This window comes from Misgurnus anguillicaudatus, chromosome 19, assembly GCF_027580225.2.
Source record: "Misgurnus anguillicaudatus chromosome 19, ASM2758022v2, whole genome shotgun sequence".
Classification (NCBI taxonomy): Eukaryota; Metazoa; Chordata; class Actinopteri; order Cypriniformes; family Cobitidae; genus Misgurnus; species Misgurnus anguillicaudatus.
In genome coordinates, this window is record NC_073355.2 from 48670939 (window position 1) to 48693173 (window position 22235).

At 37.1% G+C, this 22235-nt stretch overlaps 2 protein-coding genes and 1 long non-coding RNA gene across 4 annotated transcripts in view; 1 reads left to right on the forward strand and 2 right to left on the reverse strand.

Moving 5' to 3' along the window:
• LOC141351223 (uncharacterized) overlaps window positions 1-22235 on the reverse strand; it is a 107747-nt gene that overhangs the window by 4414 nt on the left and 81098 nt on the right. The gene's annotated exons all lie outside the window — the stretch shown is intronic.
• rtbdn (retbindin) lies at window positions 63-8487 on the forward strand. Of its 2 annotated transcripts, XM_055195050.2 has the most exons (6): window positions 63-116; window positions 2710-2871; window positions 2977-3064; window positions 3568-3696; window positions 4521-4617; window positions 7508-8487. In XM_055195050.2, exons 2-6 carry the CDS (start codon window positions 2715-2717, stop codon window positions 7859-7861), a joined length of 825 nt encoding a protein of 274 aa, XP_055051025.2. In that variant the 5' UTR covers window positions 63-116; window positions 2710-2714; the 3' UTR covers window positions 7862-8487. The 2 variants fall into 2 exon arrangements, with proteins under 2 accessions (XP_055051025.2, XP_073713923.1); XM_073857822.1 differs by lacking the exon at window positions 63-116 and having other exon boundaries at window positions 2709-2871.
• On the reverse strand, window positions 14169-15784 carry junbb (JunB proto-oncogene, AP-1 transcription factor subunit b). The gene has a single exon (XM_055179196.2). The coding sequence runs from the start codon at window positions 15543-15545 to the stop codon at window positions 14619-14621; it is 927 nt and encodes a 308-aa protein (XP_055035171.1). The 5' UTR covers window positions 15546-15784; the 3' UTR covers window positions 14169-14618.

Below are 22235 nucleotides of genomic sequence, written 5' to 3' on the forward strand. Positions count from 1 at the left end.
GAGAGAGAGAGAGACGAGAGGAGGAGGAGCGTTGTCATCGAGATGTCCTTCATCTCAGCTCGAGTGCATTCAGATCAGACCGGATCTGAACACAGACAATCAGAGCAAAGTCTCAGGTAAGACCAACATAACACAAACATTTTACTTTTCCAAATGAGTATTGGTCAATCTCATGTACCTCGTTTATTTTTTAACATGGTTTGTTAATGGAGGATGGAGGCAGTAGTTTGGTAACAGGACTGAAAGTAACAGGATTGAGTTTTTAGCATAGATTTAGCAAATACATTACATATAGCTGCATTAAATATGTGCTAATAGCATTAAGATACTGAGCAAATTCTAGTTTTATTTTAAAATAAACTGATAATATAAAAATAATAATATAGGTAACAGGGCTGAACATGTTGATTGACATTTACAGTCATAGCATCAAATCATAAAAAATACGGAAAAGAAAATAAGAAAAGTAACTTTTGATCTTCACATGGCCTTCAAAAGATCCATATGATGTCAGTTCCTGTTGATAATGGGACTTGTGGAGTATTGATAGATTTTGGGATATTCGTGTTGAGTAACAGGACTGAGTGAAATCCTGGAGACATGACTAAAGTGTGCATTTTATCTAAAATATTATTTCAATGGCTTTTTCAATGGAACAAATATTAAAGCTATGGGATATGGACGCACACAAATTTGTAAAAAAATAAAAATATCTGAAGAATTGTATTCTTTATACACTGTAAAAAAACGCTGCATTTTTGTCAAATCATCAGTTTTCATCATCAGTGTTGATTGTCTTGTCAAAATATGTGTTTGTTGCGTCATGTGAACCATGTGCATCACACATCATGTCAAAAAGTATTTGAGTCTTGTACTAGATTAAAGCGCTTTTTTACGGAAAACTGCCCCATTATGTCCTGGGACAGAAATGGCACTGATTCGGTGGAATGGCTCTTATATTGAAAAACTCAACTCATCTGAAACAGTTGAGTAACCCTGCTGTGCCGTAACCCTGTTTGAACTATATTATTGTCATCCTCTTCTGCACTACTCTAAGTAATGTAAGTGTCATGTGTGGGAAGACAGAACCCAAGTGCAGACAGCTCTCAACCAAAAGACTTTTATTATATAACAAAAACACCCTCGAGGGGGTAAAACAAAGACAATAATCCAAATGAATAGCATGACACTAAACAGGGCAGGATGAGACAAAACAAGAGCACACAACATCATCATAGATGAACAATGATCCAGCACGAGACAGCAGACACAAGGGCATTAAATAGGGGAGAACTAAACTAGGGAACGAGGACACACAGGTGAAGGGCGTTAACTAATAATGAATAATTAACCAGGGAACGAGGGGGCGGGGTCAAGACTTAAGACAGGAGAGCCAGAGATACACAAACACAAGCCACGTGACTCTTCACACAAAACAAGACAACAGTAATAAGGGCTGCCATGATCCTGTCACATTAAACAAGGGAAAATGATGAAGGCGTAAGCCGAAACGCGTAGATCTACCTTTTAATTTTGTATGTAGCCCTAGTGTATTAAAGGCTTTTTAATATTTTTCTCACTCGAGTGCCTTGGATTTTTGTATATTTAGTACATACAGTGCTGACAGGATCATGACAGTAAGTGTTTATATCTGTATGACACAGTTATGGATGTGACCATGACAAAGTTTGTTGATAATCTACAGAAAATATTTTAGCGTTTCTTTTAAAAATTCAGTTGAGTTTGAGTTCATGATTGAGTTGAGAGGAATGACTGGAGAAGAAGTGTTTGAAACTTTTCTGGAGAGCATGATGATAAAGTTGGTGTCAAAAAAACAATCCTCTAGGAATTCGCTGAGATCGTGCTGGATAAACTAAAACTCACATCCATCTCTCCAGCGTATCCAGAAGGATCTTATTTTGGATTCCTGTTTAATTCCACGCCGTAAAAAATGCAGCATGAGGTTAAAACAACTTGGTTTTGCAAATCAATTCAACATATTATTTTAAGTTTTCACCTAAAAAGCCTACATAACTTATAGAAACTAGTTGAAATTGTTTAACTTAATTTGTTAAGTAACATAATTAGTTAAAGTAACATATATGTTGATTTGACAAAAATGCTGCATTTTTTTAATATAGTGGCGGCTCGTGACTGCTCATCCGAGGGGCACAAAAAAAAACAATATGCATCACGTGTTTTGTCAAAATAAGTGCCTGCTGCACACGCATCAAAACCGTTTATGATAAAAGAGATGCTCACGTTCACAAAATACACCCAAGGCATTCTTATTAACAATAAACTCTGATTACGCATGAGATTATGCAAGTATCTTGCAACGCAAAAGAGCATCTCTTTTATCATAAACCCTTTAGACGCGTTTCCAGAAGGCATTTATTTTGACAAGACATGTGATGCAGATACACAGACTCAACACGCAGAACACATATTTTGAAATGACGAACCACACACATGACAGGCTACATGAACTTCACATCGTGCACGTGCATGGTGCAAGATATTTGTAATTTTCAAAAACATGCATTTTAGTCTGGGACTAAGATAAACCCTGTACAGGACACTGCCCCTATATGAAGATCTCTAGCATTATATAAAGTTATTATTATTTATTATAATTATTATATATTATTTATTTATATATAAATAATGTTTGCTAATGATAGTTAATCTCTGATAGTTAATGTCTCATGAAAATGGGCGTGTCTACAATGCTACTCTACTTCGCACACCTCGCAAGTTTATTGGCTGCCTCTGTGATGAGTCATGAAGGGGCGTGTCTACAGGATGGTCAACACAAGGCCACGCCCAGTCCAGAGTCACACCTGAAGGAGTGTTCTCTCTACAGGGAGAGTATGTGCACACTTTAATCAAACATTATAACTGTGATTGAACTTTAGCTGAATGCGTGGTTTCATCCATTATTGAGCATTTTTCTGTGTGTTTGTTTCTCTTCAGATTCATGTTGTACTCAGTCTCACATTCAGGATCTTTCTGGCTCTCGGGTTGATTCTGGATGGGATAAATGTGGTCATCTGTCTCCACTGTGAGTCTCTGATTTATTATTAATAATGTAAAACCTTCATACGGTTTAAAATATTGATTGTTTGGCTTATTTAATCCAGCCAATCACAACAATAAAGTGCATATGATTGGTTCCTAAACTATTCTAGAAACATTTGTAAACAAACAAACAAGGCATAAATATTTTTGGTCTGCTTTAAACATGTATAGCTGCTGAACCTAATTTTGGGAATGAATAAATACACCAACATACAGATGTTGAGTTCAAAGCTCAATTCATGCAAAATTAATCCTACAAAAAAATACAATAATGATACCACATCCCAAACCCCACCCCTACACTCAACATCACAGGGACGAAAGCAAGTCATGCAGAATCATATGACTTAAATGATTGACATATTTTATTTTATTTTATTTTATTTTATTTTATTTTATTTTATTTTATTTTATTTTATTTTATTTTATTTTATTTTATTTTAATATTTGTGTCGTTTTTCCCCATCTTTCCCTCTCTCTGTTTAGCTGTGAGTCTTTCCTAAAGCGTGTCTCCTGCTTTTACCGCTGTTCACCTGATGCCTCCCGGTGGCCACACCCACACAGTGACTCCTCCCTGAAGGCGGTGCCTCTATGCCACAGCTTCTGCAAAGAGTGGTGAGACCACACCCACTCATCTACGTAAACACACACCGATTACTCAGGCCTGTCTAAAATAACCAAAAAAGCCCTGACATTTATTTTTTCTTTATTAAAGAGAACCTAGTGTCCGATTTACGTTTTTACATTTCCTTTGGTGTGTTAGTGTGTATTATTAGTACATGTAAATGATATACAAATGTTACAAAACCCAAAGTAAATGATGACGTGAGCTATCGTCTTCAACGTAAATCTCTTTCCTTGGACTACAACAAACACACAGATTGTAGGCAACAGTTTACTTCATGGGATTGGTGATGTAGTAAAGACAAACATTATCATAACTCCTCCCACTTTGACTCATAGCCTGTAAGTTAACTCCTGTTAGCATTGCATTGTGAGCGAATCTTTCAAACATAGTAAGGAGCGTCACGTTTCCTGCTGACGTCAGAAGTATTCAGACCAATCACAATGTACAGATTAGCTGGCCAATCAGGGACACAGAGTTTTTCAAATCCATGCTACAAAAATGTACGGTATGTGGAAAATAATGTGTTTTTTCGTACCATAAACCACGCAAACACATTGTATTATACCAAATACACAAAATAATGTTGTTTTTAAGCAATGAAATAGGGGAACTTTAAAAACAGAAGCAAAGAGTTAAACAGTTAAGAAGCAAACATTAAATGAACAGATAAAAGATATCATGAACAAACTAAAATAATTAAACACATTTGCATTCTTTATCAGTCTAAAGCAAGCATTTCCATTAATATTCAATGCATTTTAATGCATTTGATTGCTGTTATTTGTGATGTGAACATGATTTATTTTTGCAGGTTTGAAGCCTGTAAAACAGACATGACGTGTGCTCGCGACTGGACCACTGACCCACAAGGTCAGAACTGTACCGGCAACTGTGTACCGTACCAGCAGGTGACTTTATACAACATTATAAACCTTCTTCTGTGCATGACTCTATCATTCATTACTGGAGCACAAATAATGTGAGATAAACTACAATAAATGTAATAGTTTTGGTGGATTATACTTTTCGGAATATACTATGAGCAAAAAGTGTACTACTACTAAGTACTAGGGCTGCACAATATACAGTTCAGCATTGACCTTACAATGTATGAATCTGCAATAGTCACATGATAGCGTTTTTTCTAAAGTAAAACTATTTTGTATGACTTTGCATTTCCATTAGCCAATTTCGCTTAAACCCCCATATGTCCCAAATATTTTTTTTACCATCGGGTAAATCGCAAATGGAATATTTTGCAAAACTGCTATTTATTTCGCATTTACAGGTCACCTGATGGGCGTTAAAGTCACATAATTGTTTTTTTAAATATGGCAAAGTATGATTGATTGGAGGCAAAGAGGACCAGACAGAAGGATTGCGTTCAACTTTTGTGGTGTCACAAAAACAATCAAGCCAGCCTGATATCACAAGAATTCTAGGGCTGTGACAATTAATCTTCCAAATGCGCGTTTTCTCAATGAATGAATTTTAATGAATTGCGGTGAAATGACGCCACATCCAAAAGCCAGAGGGCGCTGTCGTGCAGAAACTCCCTTTGTGCCACAGAAGAAGTACCATTACAAACGCTGTTCCAGAAAATATCTAGAGGCATATTTATATCACTGTTACTCAAATTGTTTCAGGTATTTTCATGATAATAAAGAATATTTTGAATGATTGTGTTTGACGAATGTTACTTTTTTAAATGCACATTTTAAACGACTTTCTACTGTTCACGGAGCCGTAGTACACGCACAAGCGGAGAATGGGACAGAATCGGAGCCTTGCGATTCAGAATCAATTTCAGACAGGGGTTTTTAATGGGGAACGCAATGCATCGATGCACAGCCCTAGATAATTCGTACATATTTTACGAGTTAGCTAATTCATATAAATTCGTACGAAGTTAATAGTGCAAAAAAGTATGATTATTATCATAAAAACCCTCCCATAACCCCAACGTTACAGGGGTCAAGGCAAATCGTGTCATACCAATTAATACACCTCGTAAAATATGTAATAATTGCCATGAAACAGCGTTGGTCAAATTCATGACATCGAAATCGTGGTCTGTGCGACGCTGTATAAAGTCGAAGAAACCCGTCACCATATTTTTTGGAATTACTTTGTGAGACAACAAAATGATGTTTTATTCGTATAAAATCTGTTAATGGAAACGTCGTTATTTTGCAATATTTTTGGACGACATTTACAAAATAATGCTAAAGTTTAGTATCAATTTTAAATTGAAACACAGCTACTGTTACTATGAGACCGGTTTCAAATAGCAAAGAGAAAAGTGAATTCCTCTCAAACAGAGCTTTTTAAAGCAACACTATGTGGTTTTCATGTAAAAATGACTTACAGCTCCCCCATGTGGTTGAAAAGCGCAACAGTGCCTGGTATCAGACACTCTTCTGCAGGCAGGGGGAGGGGCGGGGCTGTGTGCTCTACCCTCCACCGCCACTTTCAGAGTGTGCTTGTAGCAGCTAGGAGGCTGCTCAGGTTGCAGCAACAGTACAATTTGTCCAGTTAAAAGTTGTTCTATCACTGAAATAATTTTAGAGACATTATTTAAAGGTAAAAAAACTATATAGTGTTGCTTTAGGGCATCTGGTGAAGGCATGAATAATTACGAATATTGTAATACCCACTGCAGAAATCGCAATGGCAAACCACCCAAAATATATTGTGTAGCCATACTAAGGAAACATGATTTTAAATACAGCAGAAATAAAGTCCAAGACGGAAGAGGTGTGCACAACTTCATGTGGCGTCACAATAACCATCAAGTCAGCGTGATAACATACTTTTATGGGTTGGCTAATTCGTGCGAATTCATACAAAGTTATTCATGCAATATGTATGATTATTATAAAAAAACATAATGAAACCCCACCCCTAACCCCAATGTCACAGGAGTCCATGCTAATCGTACAAAAATTTACAAATGTGATCGTACCAATTAATACGAATTAGCCACCTCGTAAAATATGTAAGAAATTTACAAGGTGGTCAAGTGCATGACATCAAAATAGCGTTATTTTGATGTCATCCGCATGTCGGTCTGTGCGACGCTGTATGAAGTCGAAGACACCCGCCACCATAGTTTTTTGAATTACTTATCTTGAGACAACAAAATTACGTTTTTTATTCGCATAAGATCGGTTAATGAAAACGTTGTCATTTCACAATAGTTTTTGACGACATTTACAAAATAACACTAAAGTTTTGCGCCAATATGTATGTAATACCATCACACAACCATTTTCTTGAAGTTGTCACCCAGAGCTATACAAGAAATGCAAGGCACAAGCAAATTCCTCTCAAACAAAACTTTTTGAGGCATCTGGAGTTGGCATGCAGAGAAAAAAAACCCGTTATACCCACCACAGAAATCGCAATGGCAGCCCACCCACAGTATATCGTGCAGCCCTACTAAGGACACTTGGTTTGAAATACAGCAGAAATTAAGGACAGAAAAAGAGTTTGTGAAGAGATCCAGTCATGTCCTCAGCTGCTGTAACACACATAATCACACACACACACACATTCAGATATAAACACACAGATATACACACACAAACACACTAAAGCTGTAAGTGTATGTCATCATGTCTCACAGCTGTACTGAGAGTCAGTGAGTGTAAATGAGTACAAACATTTACAAGCATCATTCAGTGGATTCTGCCTCTGTTGATTTAATCGTGTTGATTCATTTGACTCAAAAAATCTTAAATTTGCAAAGCACTTCACTGTCCAAACACTTCTGTCTGTGTTTGAATACCTCTGCAGATGTATCAGCACGGTCGAGACCTCTGTGAGAGTCTTTGGGGAGATGCTTTCATGACTGTCGAGGATGATCCCGGGGAGGAAGATGGGGTCGAAGGTAATAGCTGCGGTTGTCTGAACCTCAGCCCCTCGGATCGAGATGTGATCGCGGCCCTGAGAGCTCAGCAGGGTGATCCAGAAGAATTGGACACCACCAAGAGCGGCCTGCCCCAGTACAGAGCTCCCTGTCCCCTGGCACGACCTGAGATACGCACCGCAACGGCGCCACCTCGCGCCCGGAGGAGTAACATCAACTCAGTGCTGCGCAAACGCTCTGTACTGACCGCTGATATGGAAGGGAGTGGAAGTGGATTCTAGATCCGCTAACCTATTAATGTCCTAAAACACAGGATAGAAACCTCCTAAAAAGTAGGTTATAATTACATACCAAACATTTGATTTTCACAGAAATGCATCACATTACACAAGTTAAGGGGATAGTTCACCCCAAAATAAAATCATTATTTACTCACCCTCATGTTGTTTTGTATTCTGTTGAACACCAAATCTATGGTAAGCACACAGTTGACGGTAATTAATTTCTGGAATATCATGAATTTTAAAAAGGTTTTTCCATACATTGAAAAACAGGGAATTTTATATTTTTGTCATGGAATATCAGGGATTTTTGTTTGTTGGTTTAAATTATTAGTTTCCGTTTTATCAAAATGTAATCCGCTTGTTAACGTGTGACTTAACGATTTCCTGGTCCAAGCCTCGTGACTACAATTTAGAGCTGTTTATTGGCACTGTTTATTTACTTCACACATTTAAATATTATGTCTTTTTTTTGTCAAGCCGAGAAGAAATTCGTTTTTTATTTTATTTTATAGACTTTATTAATCCTAAACAGGTTACAGTTTTAATGTTACTTCAAATCACTCTAAATGATCCCAACTGAGGAATAAGGGTTTTGTCTAGACAAACAATTGTCATTGTTTAAAGGCGCTCTAATCAAATCTGTTTGACGTTACTTTTTGTTGATGTTTGAACTGTTTTCAATCAAAAGGAACGTAGCTAACTCCTCCCCCTCCTTTCCATGCTTTCATGAACGCGCTCAACCCCCACCCCCAAATCCTTCTTGTCGTTTATTGGCTGGAACACTTTGTTATCGTTTCTGGTGCTAGGTTTGGCCACTTTGTTTTAATTGCAGTTTGTGGAGCCTAGGCTGTATACAGAGATTGCGCTTTTTACAGTTTGATCAGCGGACAGGCAGCTAGTGAGGAGATGTTTGCTGTATGTAACAAAAAATGTTTTATGGTCTAAAACGCGTAAATTCGCTCATAGCACCTTTAACAAATAAAATAAAAATATGCACTTTTAAACCACAACTTTTCGTCTTGCAATCTGTGTGACGCGCCGGCGCGAACTTACGTATTGTGTAGTCATGTCGAATGGTCACACATGATGGATGCGAAAATACCGCTCTGGTGTTTACAAGTGTGGAGAAAGACATTAATGTATTTGTGTCCGTTTATTGTTTAAAATGGTCTGCAGGTGTGCTTTTCACATACGGTAACGTGTGACTTTTAAATGCGAATACGTAATACTTAAGATCGGGCTGGCACGTCACACGGCTAGTGCAAGATGAGAAGTACTTTTTTGGTAAAAATGATAATGGTTTCGCTATAGATACACTGCAAAAAAAATATTTTCAGGAAGAAAAATTCTTAGTATTTTTGTCTTGTTTTCAGTAGAAGTATCTAAACATTCTTAAATTAAGATGCTTAGGTCTAGTTTTTAGACCAAAAATATCAAATTTAAGTGATTTTGTGCATAAAACAAGCACAGAGGAGTCTGCCGATGGGGTAAGCTAATTTTTCTTGAATTTAATGTTTAAGAAAAATTTTCAAGATTTTTTTGCTGACCCCATTGGCGGATTTTTTTTGCTTGTTTTGTGCACAAATTATGGAGCCCCTAAGGGGACATGGTGCAAAAATTAAAATTAAGTTTAGTTTCGTGTGCGCATGTGAAACTACCGTGCTTAGTTTTGCATGCTCACGTGAAACTTTCGCTTTCGCCTGCGCGTGCGAGGGTTTCTGGTGAGCGCGCGAAACTAAACTTTAAAAAAAAATCTGCACATGAAGGTTTTACGTGAGCACATGAAATTAAACTTTAGATTGTTTTTTGCTCCATGTCACCTTAGGGGCTTGGTACAAAATCACTTAAATTTGAAATTTTTGGTCTAAAAACTAGACTTATTTTCTTGGGTCGTTTTGCTCATCAAAGAAAAGCATCTTAATTTAAGAATTTTTGGATATTTTTTGCTGAAAACAGGACTAAAATACTAAGAACATTTTTTCTTGAAAATCATTTTTTGCAGTATTCCTCGGTTGGGATCATTTAAAGTCCACTAAAGTCCACTATATGGAGAAAAATCCTGGAATGTTTTCCTTAAAAAACTTAATTGAACAAAGAAAGACACAAACATCTTGGATGACATGGGGGTGAGTAAATTATCAGGATTTTATTTTTATGAAAGTGGAATATTCCTTTAAGCTAAATTTTTATAAACTCACGGTGTACACTAAATTATCCAGGCTCATGGCATCCCGGAAATAGCTCATTGAAAATTCAACTTTTAGTCAGTGAAAGTCTGGGAATTTGACTAAGAGTAAGAATACTGCATTGACTTACATAATTTTTCCTACTATGAAAGTCACTTGGTACCGTCAACTGTGTGGTTATCATCATTTATCAAAATTTCTTCTTTTATGTTTGACAGAGTAAAGAAACTCATACCGACAACATGAGGATGAGTAAACAATGACAACATTTTCATTTTTTTTTTTTTGGTGAGCTATCCCTTTAAATGGATTGTGAATGGAGTTTCTCATTGACTTTAAGTATTTAATCAGGTGACAAAATATAAAAGGAATCAGTTACTGTACCGGTTACTATTATTATAATATCATGAGATTTCTGGTCTTACTTTTAGACCGGGATTTCATGATCAACAAGTCTATATACACTGCAAAAAAACGACTAGTATTTTTGTCTTGTTTTCAGTACAAATATCTAAAAATACTTTAGATGCTGAAAACAAGACAAAAATACTAAGTAAAAAAGTAATTTTTGCAGTGTATTAAAAAACATCATATACAGATTAAACATATACACACACTCTTGTATCTTATCTTTGTATCTTAAGTGTAAATGTCTTTAAGAGGCATTTAGTATATTAGTATTATTAGTATAATATAATCCAGTTGTGATTTGGGATAAGTATTAAATGACAGATTATATTAAGTGTATTCACACTGACATACATAACAATAATCTTATAAGAATGTGTTTGAGCAGATGTGTTTAAGTGAGTAAATCTGATTGTGCTTGGCTCGGTTTAATGTTTAGTTAACATGAAAATGGTTGTGTTATGTTTGTGTCAATGAACAGTGTGTGAACGTGAGGGATTAGATGTTTTGTAATCCGTCTTCAATATAGATCAATAAAATTCTGTTTATTTGTTTGTTTTTTGCAAGGTGATTGTTTGTAAAGCCCCCTCTTTTATTTAACTGTTTGACAGAAATCATAAAGGCTGCAACGTGCCTTTATTTCTTTAGTCTGATTCAGATTAGTCTGAAGTGTTGTGGATACACACCGTTAGATGGCGCCATTGGCAAATATTAAAGGCAACCCATGCTGAGCTGATGAGTTAAAGCAAAGTTTAACAACTTTAAATCCAGTCAAACACAAAAGCTCTGGCCATTTTAATATGACAGCTATATCAAAGTAGCATAACACAATGATTAAAATGACAGAATATCAGCTCATATTACAGGACCAGACAAGTATTTAAAGAAACCCCAGTTGACACCAGTTGTGATCCCACAGGCCCTGAGATGAAGAACACAATCTCGTGTATTTTATGAGCATCTTTATGAGCGTGATCACATTTTATGATGCAAGAGTGAACTGTGAAGTGAAATACTGACAGTAGTGGGTGTCTGATGGAAAGCTTGAACGTTTATCTGCGATTTTTTGGACAGAAGGGTGGAAAATAATAATGAATATTTATGAGATAGCGGGAGAGATAGAGAGTTACAGTGTGCGAGTGGAAAAGAAAGAGAAAGAGAGAGAGATGTGTAAAATCTGTGGTGAGAACATGAACCCACATTTTGTCGTCATCAGGCTCAGTGCTTCATCCTCGTGTGTGTTAAAGCCTTTATTTTTCTCTTCTTCAGGAATGATTGAATGAAAGATTGAGATTGAAATTATATTCAAACTTGTGAATGAAGGAGATGTACAGTCTACAATAAATTAATGTCACAAAACCCTGCTTCAACTTATTGATGCTAATGACGATTTCATTGGATGCAGACGTGTTGTCGCGGTTTTGCGTCTGGACGGAACTTAACTTCCGGTTTGTGTTTGTTTAATGGTCTGGCTAGCGGCTAAACTAAACCCTGGCTAAACTAAATCCCTTAAAAACATTTTTTTTTTGTTTCTTAAAGACGAGGGGAGAAGACGATCATGATCACCACCACCATGTGAAGGGAGGTTTGGCAGCAAATCTAGTTAAGATTGTTATATAGTACACATTTTACACAGTAAAGTTAGCTCATACACTTTATCTACGAATTAAACTAAGGTAGTCTACTTGTTATTTTTTACTTGTTATCAGAAATAAACTACTTTAAAATTACTTTGTTGTTATTCTTTGTTGAGTTTACTGGAGGTTTGTTCCACGAAAGCCGTTTGCTTTTGTTGTTACTGCTGAAACTGTCTATAAGATCCTAAAAAGTTCCTGCTATAGGAGGTACTACGAGAACTTATGTTTATATGATGAACCTAAAACAATCTCTATCAGTGGTTCTCAAACTGGAGGCCGCGAAACGGTGCCAGGGGGGCCCCAGTTTTATGACATTTTATAATTAATTTATCATAAATTCTGTGTAAAAAACCCTCAAAGAAACCTTATACGTTGTACAATTTAATATTTTTTGTTTAATTAAAATTATACATTTTAGAATGTTTTATGTCATATATTTTCTCTTGGGGGGCGGCTAAGGGATGCATCGTACCTGAGGGGGCCGCACACCGAAAAAGTTTGAGAACCACTGATATAACACATCAAGCAGAAGCTAAAATGACGAACCTGCAGGAAAACAACATCTCGTGGAACAAAACGGGTTTAAATGAGAAAGGAAATGTAAAGTGTGAGCTGGCTTACACCTTTAAAATCTCCAAAACAACCTGTGCGCGTGTGGGCGCGCGCTTGCTTTAGCCTTTTGAAGTGGCTTTTTTTGATTCCCATCTCGAGAGCGAGCAGAAAAACAAGCAGGTGGGTCACTGACGTCACTGACAGGTGGACCCGAGTGGGCTTTTCTCACTATCTAGAAAATCCCGCTTTTAATTCCAGTACCAAACTGGTTCCCTACACAGATCTCTGCTGTGAGATGACAACCTACGCGCGCCCCCGCCCTGCATGCGCGGCTGTCATTCCAAAGGTCGAAGTCACTTACCAACACAAATTAATTCATTTCCCTAAAGATTTCAACGAGAAACCGCTCAGCAATACGATGAATTAAAAACATACGAGTATGAGTCTTCAGTAAATCTGATATCTATCCAATACATAATTTTTCCCTGCGAAATAAAACTGTAAATTATAATGATTTCCATTAGAAATTATATCCTCAACCATCACTTTTACCATTAAAACCGTTACAAAATTAATGTATGTATTGTGTTTTGAATCAAGTAAGATTTTATTTTGTTTTTATTGAAGAGATCCCACTATTAGAACCATATGAACCCATCATATTACCAGTAAAGACCTACAGAGATGGTTTCCTTAAGCCAATACAATTCCCATTCAATCAAATCAAATTTCTGTGATTTTTTAATTATTGTTCTTTTTATAGCAGCACCTTTGTTTAGTCCTGTGGTTTTTGTGTACATAAAGTCCATGAATGACTTTTAATATTTAAAATTATATTGTAGTAGGTAGTGAAAAATAATTACATTTTAATAATGCTGTCTTTTTTCATAATAATAAAATTGTATATTATGAGAGATATATATTAAATAAGTACTATTATTGAATAATAAAATTATTCCCTTTTGTTACATTAAATATTTTATAAAAAAATCAAATACTTAAATTAATGAACATATAATAAAGGGTTTTAAAAATACTTTTGTTTATGAAACACATTATAATATTTTAAAGGTTTCAGAAAGCTTTGATTATTAATTCATTTGAACAACTTCCTTTTCCACCGGTTAAACCACAAAACTCTCTGGAAACACACACACGTTCACAGTGGTCTTGTCCAATTTCGGAAACCCCCTCTCTGATCTCCAGTACCGCTGATCCCAGAGCTGAAGAAACCCACACCACTCGCGCCTGTGGGCGGGGAGTGACGTATGTAGCACCAAAAATAACCATATATGGACGTGCGCCCTGACGTCAGTAGGAAAGGCCTAGTGCCCCTGTGTAAAGTGCGCAGGAAGCGCATATTAACACACAGCCTAAAGATAACGATTAATATCTTTACGATATCCACTAAAGGCTGATTTATAAGACTATGAAAGTTTGTTGAGTTTGAGGAATTGTAGGAAGTTACATAACTGAGTCAAATCACTTTACAGCACAAATGAACAGCCACACACTGAAAAGTTATATTTCAATATGTTTACTTAAATAAACAGCGCACACATATAAAAAGACATTGTAAACATGTGACATTGTTAACATAGGTCAGGATCAACCTGGCCAGAACAATAATTTATAAGTTCAGGAATGGCTTGACAACAACAATAACAACAACAACATCAGATGCTTTTACTACATGATCCAACATGAAAATCGATCATGAGAAAAACACATGGTTGACATGGACGAGGCGACTGGCCTTTCCATGAGTCCTCGCACCCGACTCAGTGTCCGATCTCTCCTACTGTGGACGAGAGTGTTTAAGAGCTTTCCTTCGGAACCAGCTGAACGGTGTCCAGACACGAGTTCACAAAGTCCAGAAGCTCATCTTAGTGCTTTTGAATCCCCAGTGCTTTTGAGCTGTAGAACACCAACAGTGTCCAGTGTTATTTCTGCGTTTGCTTTGATGAACAATTAAAACGCCTCCATCTTACTGGTGAGCATGAGCTGGCAGCCGCTGTTCATATGTCTCAGGACCTTTTGTTTGAGTTGGGCGACCTGTTCCCGCAGTGCCGACGCGGTGTTGGACAGTCCGGCGTTGTCGGACTTCAGAACCTTTACTTTGTCCTCCAGCCGGGAGATGCGCTCCAGTTTGCGCCTGCGGCACTTGGTGGCGGCCAGTCGGTTCCGGAGCCTTTTCCGTTCGGCCTTGATTCGCTCTTGGTTCTCCATGTCTATCGGTGACATTGGCGGCGAGGCGTCGCTGCTGTGCATGTCCGGGACGGTTTGAGGTTCCTCCTTTAAAGCCACAAATCGCGGCGGGTGGACACCGGAGTGCTGGTACGCGTGCCCGCTGTCCGGGTGTTGGTTGTGCTGAACGTGGGGCGGCAGATAGCTGATGGTGGCGGACGGGTGGCTGGGTGCTGGGCAGTATGCGTTCAGCGTCGTGTAAATGGGAGGCTCAGACTGCAGGGAGGAGCCGAAAACGGACGCAGTCGTCGAGCACGTCGTCACGCCACCCGCTCCAATCGACACGTTGGGCGGGGGCATCTGGTTCATCTTGTGCATCTCATCCAGAGCCTTAACGAAACCCTCCGCGAAGCCCTCCTGCTCGTCGGTGATGCCCCGACTGTACAGGTACTGACCCGGTGTGGGCGTCGTCAGCACTCCGTTGCTGTTCTGAATGATCAGTCTCTCCAGCTCGGGCGAGGCGAGTTTGAGTGACCCGACATCAGCGCTTACTGTCTGATACAGGTCCGATTTGAGGTTCCGATAGGGTTCGGACAGGTTGAAGTTCATCTGCTTCTGGACTTTAAAGTCGTGTAGAGTCGCGTCGGAGTGACCGTAGCCCAGCAGAAACGAGTCGTCGTGATAAAACGGCTGCTCCATTTTTGTACTCATAGAGTTCTTCTGAAAATACAGCTTCGCGTCTGACAGTGTAAGGTCCGATTTGAGTCCGAAGACAGATGACAGTCAGTAAAACAGCGTTCTTTGAGTCCGATGTGTTGACGCTCCTCTTGAATGAATGAAACAAAGTCCCAAAGATCGAAAAACGCTCTTAATGTCTCCCCGTGTGTTTCTGTTGAAAGTGACCGCTAAAGGAGAGAGATGTTAGTTTGATTTGGTCTGATGCGTTTGCTCGTGCTGATCGGTATCCCGGTTCGTTTTTATAAGCGCCTCTCGCACTGACAGCTGACCACGCCTCCAACGTCGCCGACGTCACACGCATGATCGCGTCATTGTCGGGAACTGCTGGGACGATAAACAAGCCTGAGGGCGAAGCGTGCTCGTGCAGGGCGACAATAAATACAAAGAACAGGGCAAAATTTATTAATCCATTTAAAATGTATTCAACACGCGATTTAGTATTATAGTTTAACAGTTTGATTTGCAGGTTTATCGAGGTCTTTCTGCTCGACAGAAATGACCTCTGTCTTTGAATTTATCAGGTAGGTTTATGTTTTAACGTCATCAAACTTATATTACATTAACACAATAAACGTACCTATAAGCACGAGCTTGATTAAATGTTACCCGTAGACACTGCTAATTTTTACGAATTGGAAACTTAAGGTTCTTGTTGAGAAAATATCGTGTCATTGCTCTTTTGTTTTTTTAGTTTTGAATCATGTCATTGCTTGAAAGACTTTATTAAACGTCTTAATTGTGGCTTCTTTGCTTTATGCTGAATCGGCAAGTTAGTTAAGAGAGACCAGACAGCAAAATTCACTGCTAGTGTAAATCACGTCTCAGTTTTGGCTCACGGGCACTGACTTCCTGTAGGAAGTTTACAGTCCAAATATGGGTATGCTGACGTCAAGTTCCTTTTCAGGGGAATGTCAACTGCCCCGCCCACTTTATGTGGAGTGCTGAGCAGAGGCGCGTGCTTAATCCCACCATTCAATAGAAACTCCTGCTGAACGGCCCAACCCATGAATTTAGACAAACTTTTATTTTTTAAACATAACACCACATCACAATCTTAAATTCAGACAGGAAATCAACCAACATGTCTTTTAAAGAAATCATTTTTAATTGAACTAAAATAACTAAAACTAGACTATATCTAAACCTGTGATATGCAGATGACTTTGATCATGTAGTATTCAGGTACATTCAGGTACGGCAAGATCTTAGATGTAGAATAATAATGCTGCTATATGCTAATTCATATATGAGTACAGAATAATGATTGTGTCAGTGCAGTAACATGAATCTAAATGTTACTGGATCATTTTTGTCTTCTCCGGTAGACAGCAGGACTCCTGGCACAGGTGTTGGGTACATCAGGTGTTTCATTTCCACCCTTGGGAAACGAGCCTAAGAGTTAATGTAACATATACCACGTGTCCTCAAAAACCTGTGAAAATAAGAATTCAATACCGTCATCCCACACTGAAAGTAATACTGAGTTTATTTGAGTAATTGTGATCTGTAGAGAGTTGTGTGTGATATGAGCATTATCCCAATGAAGTCCCATGAGGGTCCAAACTGACCTTTCAAGCCTTCACTTTAAATAAACTCAATCAGTATTGGTATCAGTTAAGTTAGAGTGCACAAGCCCTGTGAATATCTCCTTTTAAAGATAGATGAGTGTTTTGGTTGTTACACTCTCACCTTGTCCAAAATCACCTACTCCATACTATATAGTAGGCGAAGAGCAGTAGATGAGGTGGGTAGTATTTCCAAATTCATAGTATTCGAAAAACAGTAGGCGAGGTGAGTAGTATGTGAGAACTCATGGTATTCAAAAAAACAGGCAAAACGAGTAGTATGTCGGATTTCATAGTATTCAAAAAGCAGTAGGCCAGGAGTATGTCCGAATTCATAGTATTCATAAAATAGTAGGCGAGGTGAGTAGTATGTCCGAATTCATAGTATTCGAAAAACAGTAGGTGAAAAGCTGTAGACGAGTAGTATGTCTGAATTCATAGTATTCAAAAAACAGCAGGTGAAAAGCAGTAGACAAGGAGTATGTCCGAATTCATAGTATTTGAAAAACAGGCAAATCGAGTAGTATGTCGGATTTCATAGTATTCGAAAAACAGTGGACGAAAAGCCATAGGCGAGTAGTATGTCCGAATTCATAGTATTCAAAAAAGTATTCAAAAAGCATTAGGCGATGAGTATGTCCGAATTCATAGTATTCATAAAATAGTAGGCGAGGCGTTTAGTATGTCCGAATTCATAGTATTCGAAAAACAGGCAAAGCGAGTAGTATGTCGGATTTCCTAGTATTCGAAAAACAGTAGGCGAGTAGTATGTCGGATTTCATAGTACTCAAAAAACAGTAGGTGAAAAGCTGTAGACGAGTAATATGTCTGAATTCATAGTATTCAAAAAACAGCAGGTGAAAAGCAGTAGACAAGGAGTATGTCCGAATTCATAGTATTTGAAAAACAGGCAAATCGAGTAGTATGTCGGATTTCATAGTATTCGAAAAACAGTAGGCGAAAAGCCATAGGCAAGTAGTATGTCCGAATTCATAGTATTCAAAAAAGTATTCAAAAAACAAACAGCAGGCGAAAAGCAGTAGGTGAGGAGTATGTCCAAATTCATAGTATTCGAAAAACAGGCAAAGTGAGTAGTATGTTGGATTTCATAGTATTCAAAAAACAGGCAAAGTGAGAAGTATGTTGGATTTCATAGTATTCGAAAAACAGGCAAAGTGAGTAGTATGTCGGATTTCATAGCATTCGAAAAATAGTAGGCCAGTAGTATGTCCAAATTCATAGTACTCGAAAATCAGTAAGTGAAAAGCCTTAGGCGAGTAGTATGTCCAAATTCATAGTACTCGAAAAACAGGCAAAGTGAGTAGTATGTCGGATTTCCTAGTATTCGAAAAACAGTAGGTGAAAAGCCATAGGCGATTATTATGTCCAAATTCATAATATTCAAAAAACAGCAGGCGAAAAGCAGTAGGCAAGGAGTATGTCCAAATTTATAGTATTTGAAAATCTTGCAAAGCGAGTAGTATGTCGCATTTCTTAGCATTCGAAAAACAGTAGGTGAAAAGTCAGAGGCGAGTAGTATGTCCGAATTCATAGTATTCAAAAAAGTATTCAAAAAACCGAAGGTGAAAAGCAGTAGGTAAGGAGTATGTTCGAATTCATAGTACTTGAAAATCACTAAGTGAAAAGCCTTAGGCGAATATTATGTCCGAATTCATAGTACTCGAAAAACAGCAGGCAAAAAGCCTTAGGCGAGTATTATGTCCAAATTCATAGTATTCGAAAAACAGGCAAAGTGAGTAGTATGTCAGATTTCATAGTACTCGAAACACAGTAGGTGAAAAGCCATAGGCGAGTAGTATGTCCGAATTCAAAGTATTCAAAAAAGTATTAAAAAAACAGCAGGCGAAAAGCAGTAGGTGAGGAGTATGTTCAAATTCATAGTACTTGAAAATCGGTAGGCCAAAAGCCTTGGGCGAGTAGTATGTCCAAATTCATAGTATTCGTAAAACAGGCAAAGTGAGAAGTATGTCAGATTTCCTAGTATTTGAAAAACAGTAGGCGAGTAGTATGTCCAAATTCATAGTACTTGAAAATCAGTAGGTGAAAAGCCTTAGGCGAGTAGTATGTCCAAATTCATAGTACTCGAAAATCAGTAAGTGAAAAGCCTTAGGCGAGTAGTATGTCCAAATTCATAGTATTTCGTAAAACAGTAGGCAAGGTAAAACAGTAGTATGTCCGAATTCATGTGTTTGTCTCGAGGCGAGTACATTTACGCATTTTATCCAAAGCGAATTACAGTGCATTGCAAGCTATACATTTTTTAATCAGTATGTGTTTTCTGGATTCGACCCTATGACCTTTTGCACTGTTAATGCAATGCTCAACCACTGAGCTATACAGGAGCAAAGGAGAAGTATGTCCAAATTCATAGTAATTTATAAACAGTAGCAAAAAGTACCAAGGTGACCTACTACTTGTGGCTAGATTTTGGTGTGTGTCTTTGATGGACACTTTACTATTCCGTGAGCCCCTATAAGAACAGTCACCCAATAAAGAAGAAGAAGGAGAGGCGTCATCATATTAAAAAATGTCGGAAAGTGGTAACGCAGTAAATACATAAGGACAACAGTTGTTCTTTGTGGTTAAATTTAGCTTGTTTAACATCATCCAAGTTAATGGCTAACATGTTGTCATGTAGTGTGTCAACAAGGCAGCTGTAGTACATCCGAATTTCATTCACACTACCCATATTCATATTTTTTTTAACGGTCGATGAGTACATACTTTCACAATATGTGCTTTCAGATGCAGGGTCTGATTTCTGTGTTTTATTTTGTTTTAGTGCGTTTCCAAAGAAGTATGTATGTCAGGCTATTGTGACATTGAACTGAAGCTCAGTGGTTCTGCAGGGTTGCTTTAGTATTTACAATAACACTGAATGGAGTGGGCAGTAAGTGTGTGGTAGAAGCTGGCGTTATGCCATCAGGCCCTGGCACAGGTAAAGTGAAACATCCTACACAGATGGATGGGTTTGTGTGTTATGAGGGCAAGGTCAATGTGGTGTGGTTGTTTACCTGGACTCATGGGTGGTTGGTACACGCAGTTCCCTGCTGAATGTTTGTTTTCCTCAGATGAAGGGCAGGAGGTTGTGATCTGCCCACAGAACACAGACTTTGCTTTTTTGTAAATATTCTTTTGTGTACCTCTTTAATCACATGGACAAACTGTACAATATTATATTGTATATTTAGTATATTATTAATACACATCTACAACATATTCTACTTTGTACAAAACAACACCCTTATTTATATAAAATAATTTTGAGTGAACGACTCAATAATTGGCATGGTGTGTGTGAAGGGCCTTACATGACTAGGTGTATGCCTTTGTGGCATAGCATTGCATTTGCAGTGCAAAAGGTCATGGGTTTAAACCCAGGGAATACACGTACTGAGAAAAAATGTATATCTTGTATTCCATTCTAAATAGCTTTGGATTAAAGTGTATACAATGCATAAATGTACATGAAAATGTATAAAGAGAGTTTGGGTATTGGCATTTTGTGCATAGGTGAGCATGCATTTTCAATATATTTGTACCCTAGGGGTTTAAAGGTTCAGTTGAGGGATTGAAAGTGGCGCTTTAATTTTTTTTGCTAATTTTAATAATTGACAGTAACAAATACATGCTACCATCTTAGCATGCTATATATATATTATGTATTTATTTATTTATTTATTTTATTTATTTATTTATTTATTTATATATATATATATATATATATATATATATATATATATACACACATATATATATATATATATATATACACATATACATATACATGCTAAGATTGCACATTTAATGATAAAAGTTTACATACCACTGTAGTCACCTTGTGTGCAACCCTCCGACATGACCATCAGTTTGGGGGGTTGGGGACCACAGGTTTCCTTTTTAAAAAAACATTTTTTCCATTTTTAGGAACTGTTGAGTCTATTTTATAATAATCACTATTGAATGTGTGTTTGTTTGATTTAACAAGTTTGTTCACCGTTTGTGTGTTTTCACATTTAGCTTCACATGGATATACGCCAGTACAATACCGTAACCTGATCTTCAGAGAGAGAGAGAGAGACAGACAGAGAGAGAGAGACATCTGCCTGAGGCAAGATCACATTTACCGTAAGTGTGTGAAGCAATACACTTAGACACAGAAAACACTCAAATACAAATATTTGAAATAAGATAAGGTGAATGTCACGTGACCTTTTACAACACTTAAAAATTAAAGAATAAAATACATTTTGCATAACAAATTTGATCAAGAACTGCAAGTCCATCAAAACGTTTTCTTACAGAACTTGATTTTACTTATAGTAATATCTCTAAATATTAAGTTTTACCAGCAGCATACACTGCAAAAAAAAATGTTTTTCAAGAAAAAAATTTCTTAAATTAAGAAGCTTTTTCTTTATGAGCAAAACAACCCAAGAAAATAAGTCTAGTTTTTATACCAAAATTAAATTTAAGTGAATTTGTGCATAAAACAAGCAAAAAAATCTGCCAATGTTGTAAGTTAATTTTTCCAAAATTTTTCTTCAATTTAATGTTTTTCAAAATTACTTTCTTACTTAGTATTTCTGTCTTGTTTTGAGTAAAAATATAAAAAAATTCTCAAGTCAAGATGCACTTTCTTGATGAGCAAAATAACCTAAGAAAAAAAGTCTAGCTTTAAGACAAAAAATATCAAATTTAAGTGAATTTGTGGATTAAACAAGCAAAAACATCTGCCAATGGGGTAAGCAAAAACTTTTTTCTTAAACACTTAATTCAAGATAAATTCAAGACAAATTTACTTGTTTTTTGCTTGTTTTATCCTCAAAATCAATTAAATTTGATATTTTTGGTCTAAAAACTAGACTTATTTTCTTGGGTCGTTTTGCCCTGCAAAAAATGATTTTCAAGAAAAAAAATTCTTAGTATTTTTGTCGTGTTTTCATTAAAAATATCTAAAAATTCTTAAATTAAGATGCTTTTTCTTGATGAGCAAAACAACCCAAGAAAGTAAGTCTAGTTTTTAGACCAAAAATATCAAATTTAAGTGATTTTAAGCATAAAACAAGCAAAACAA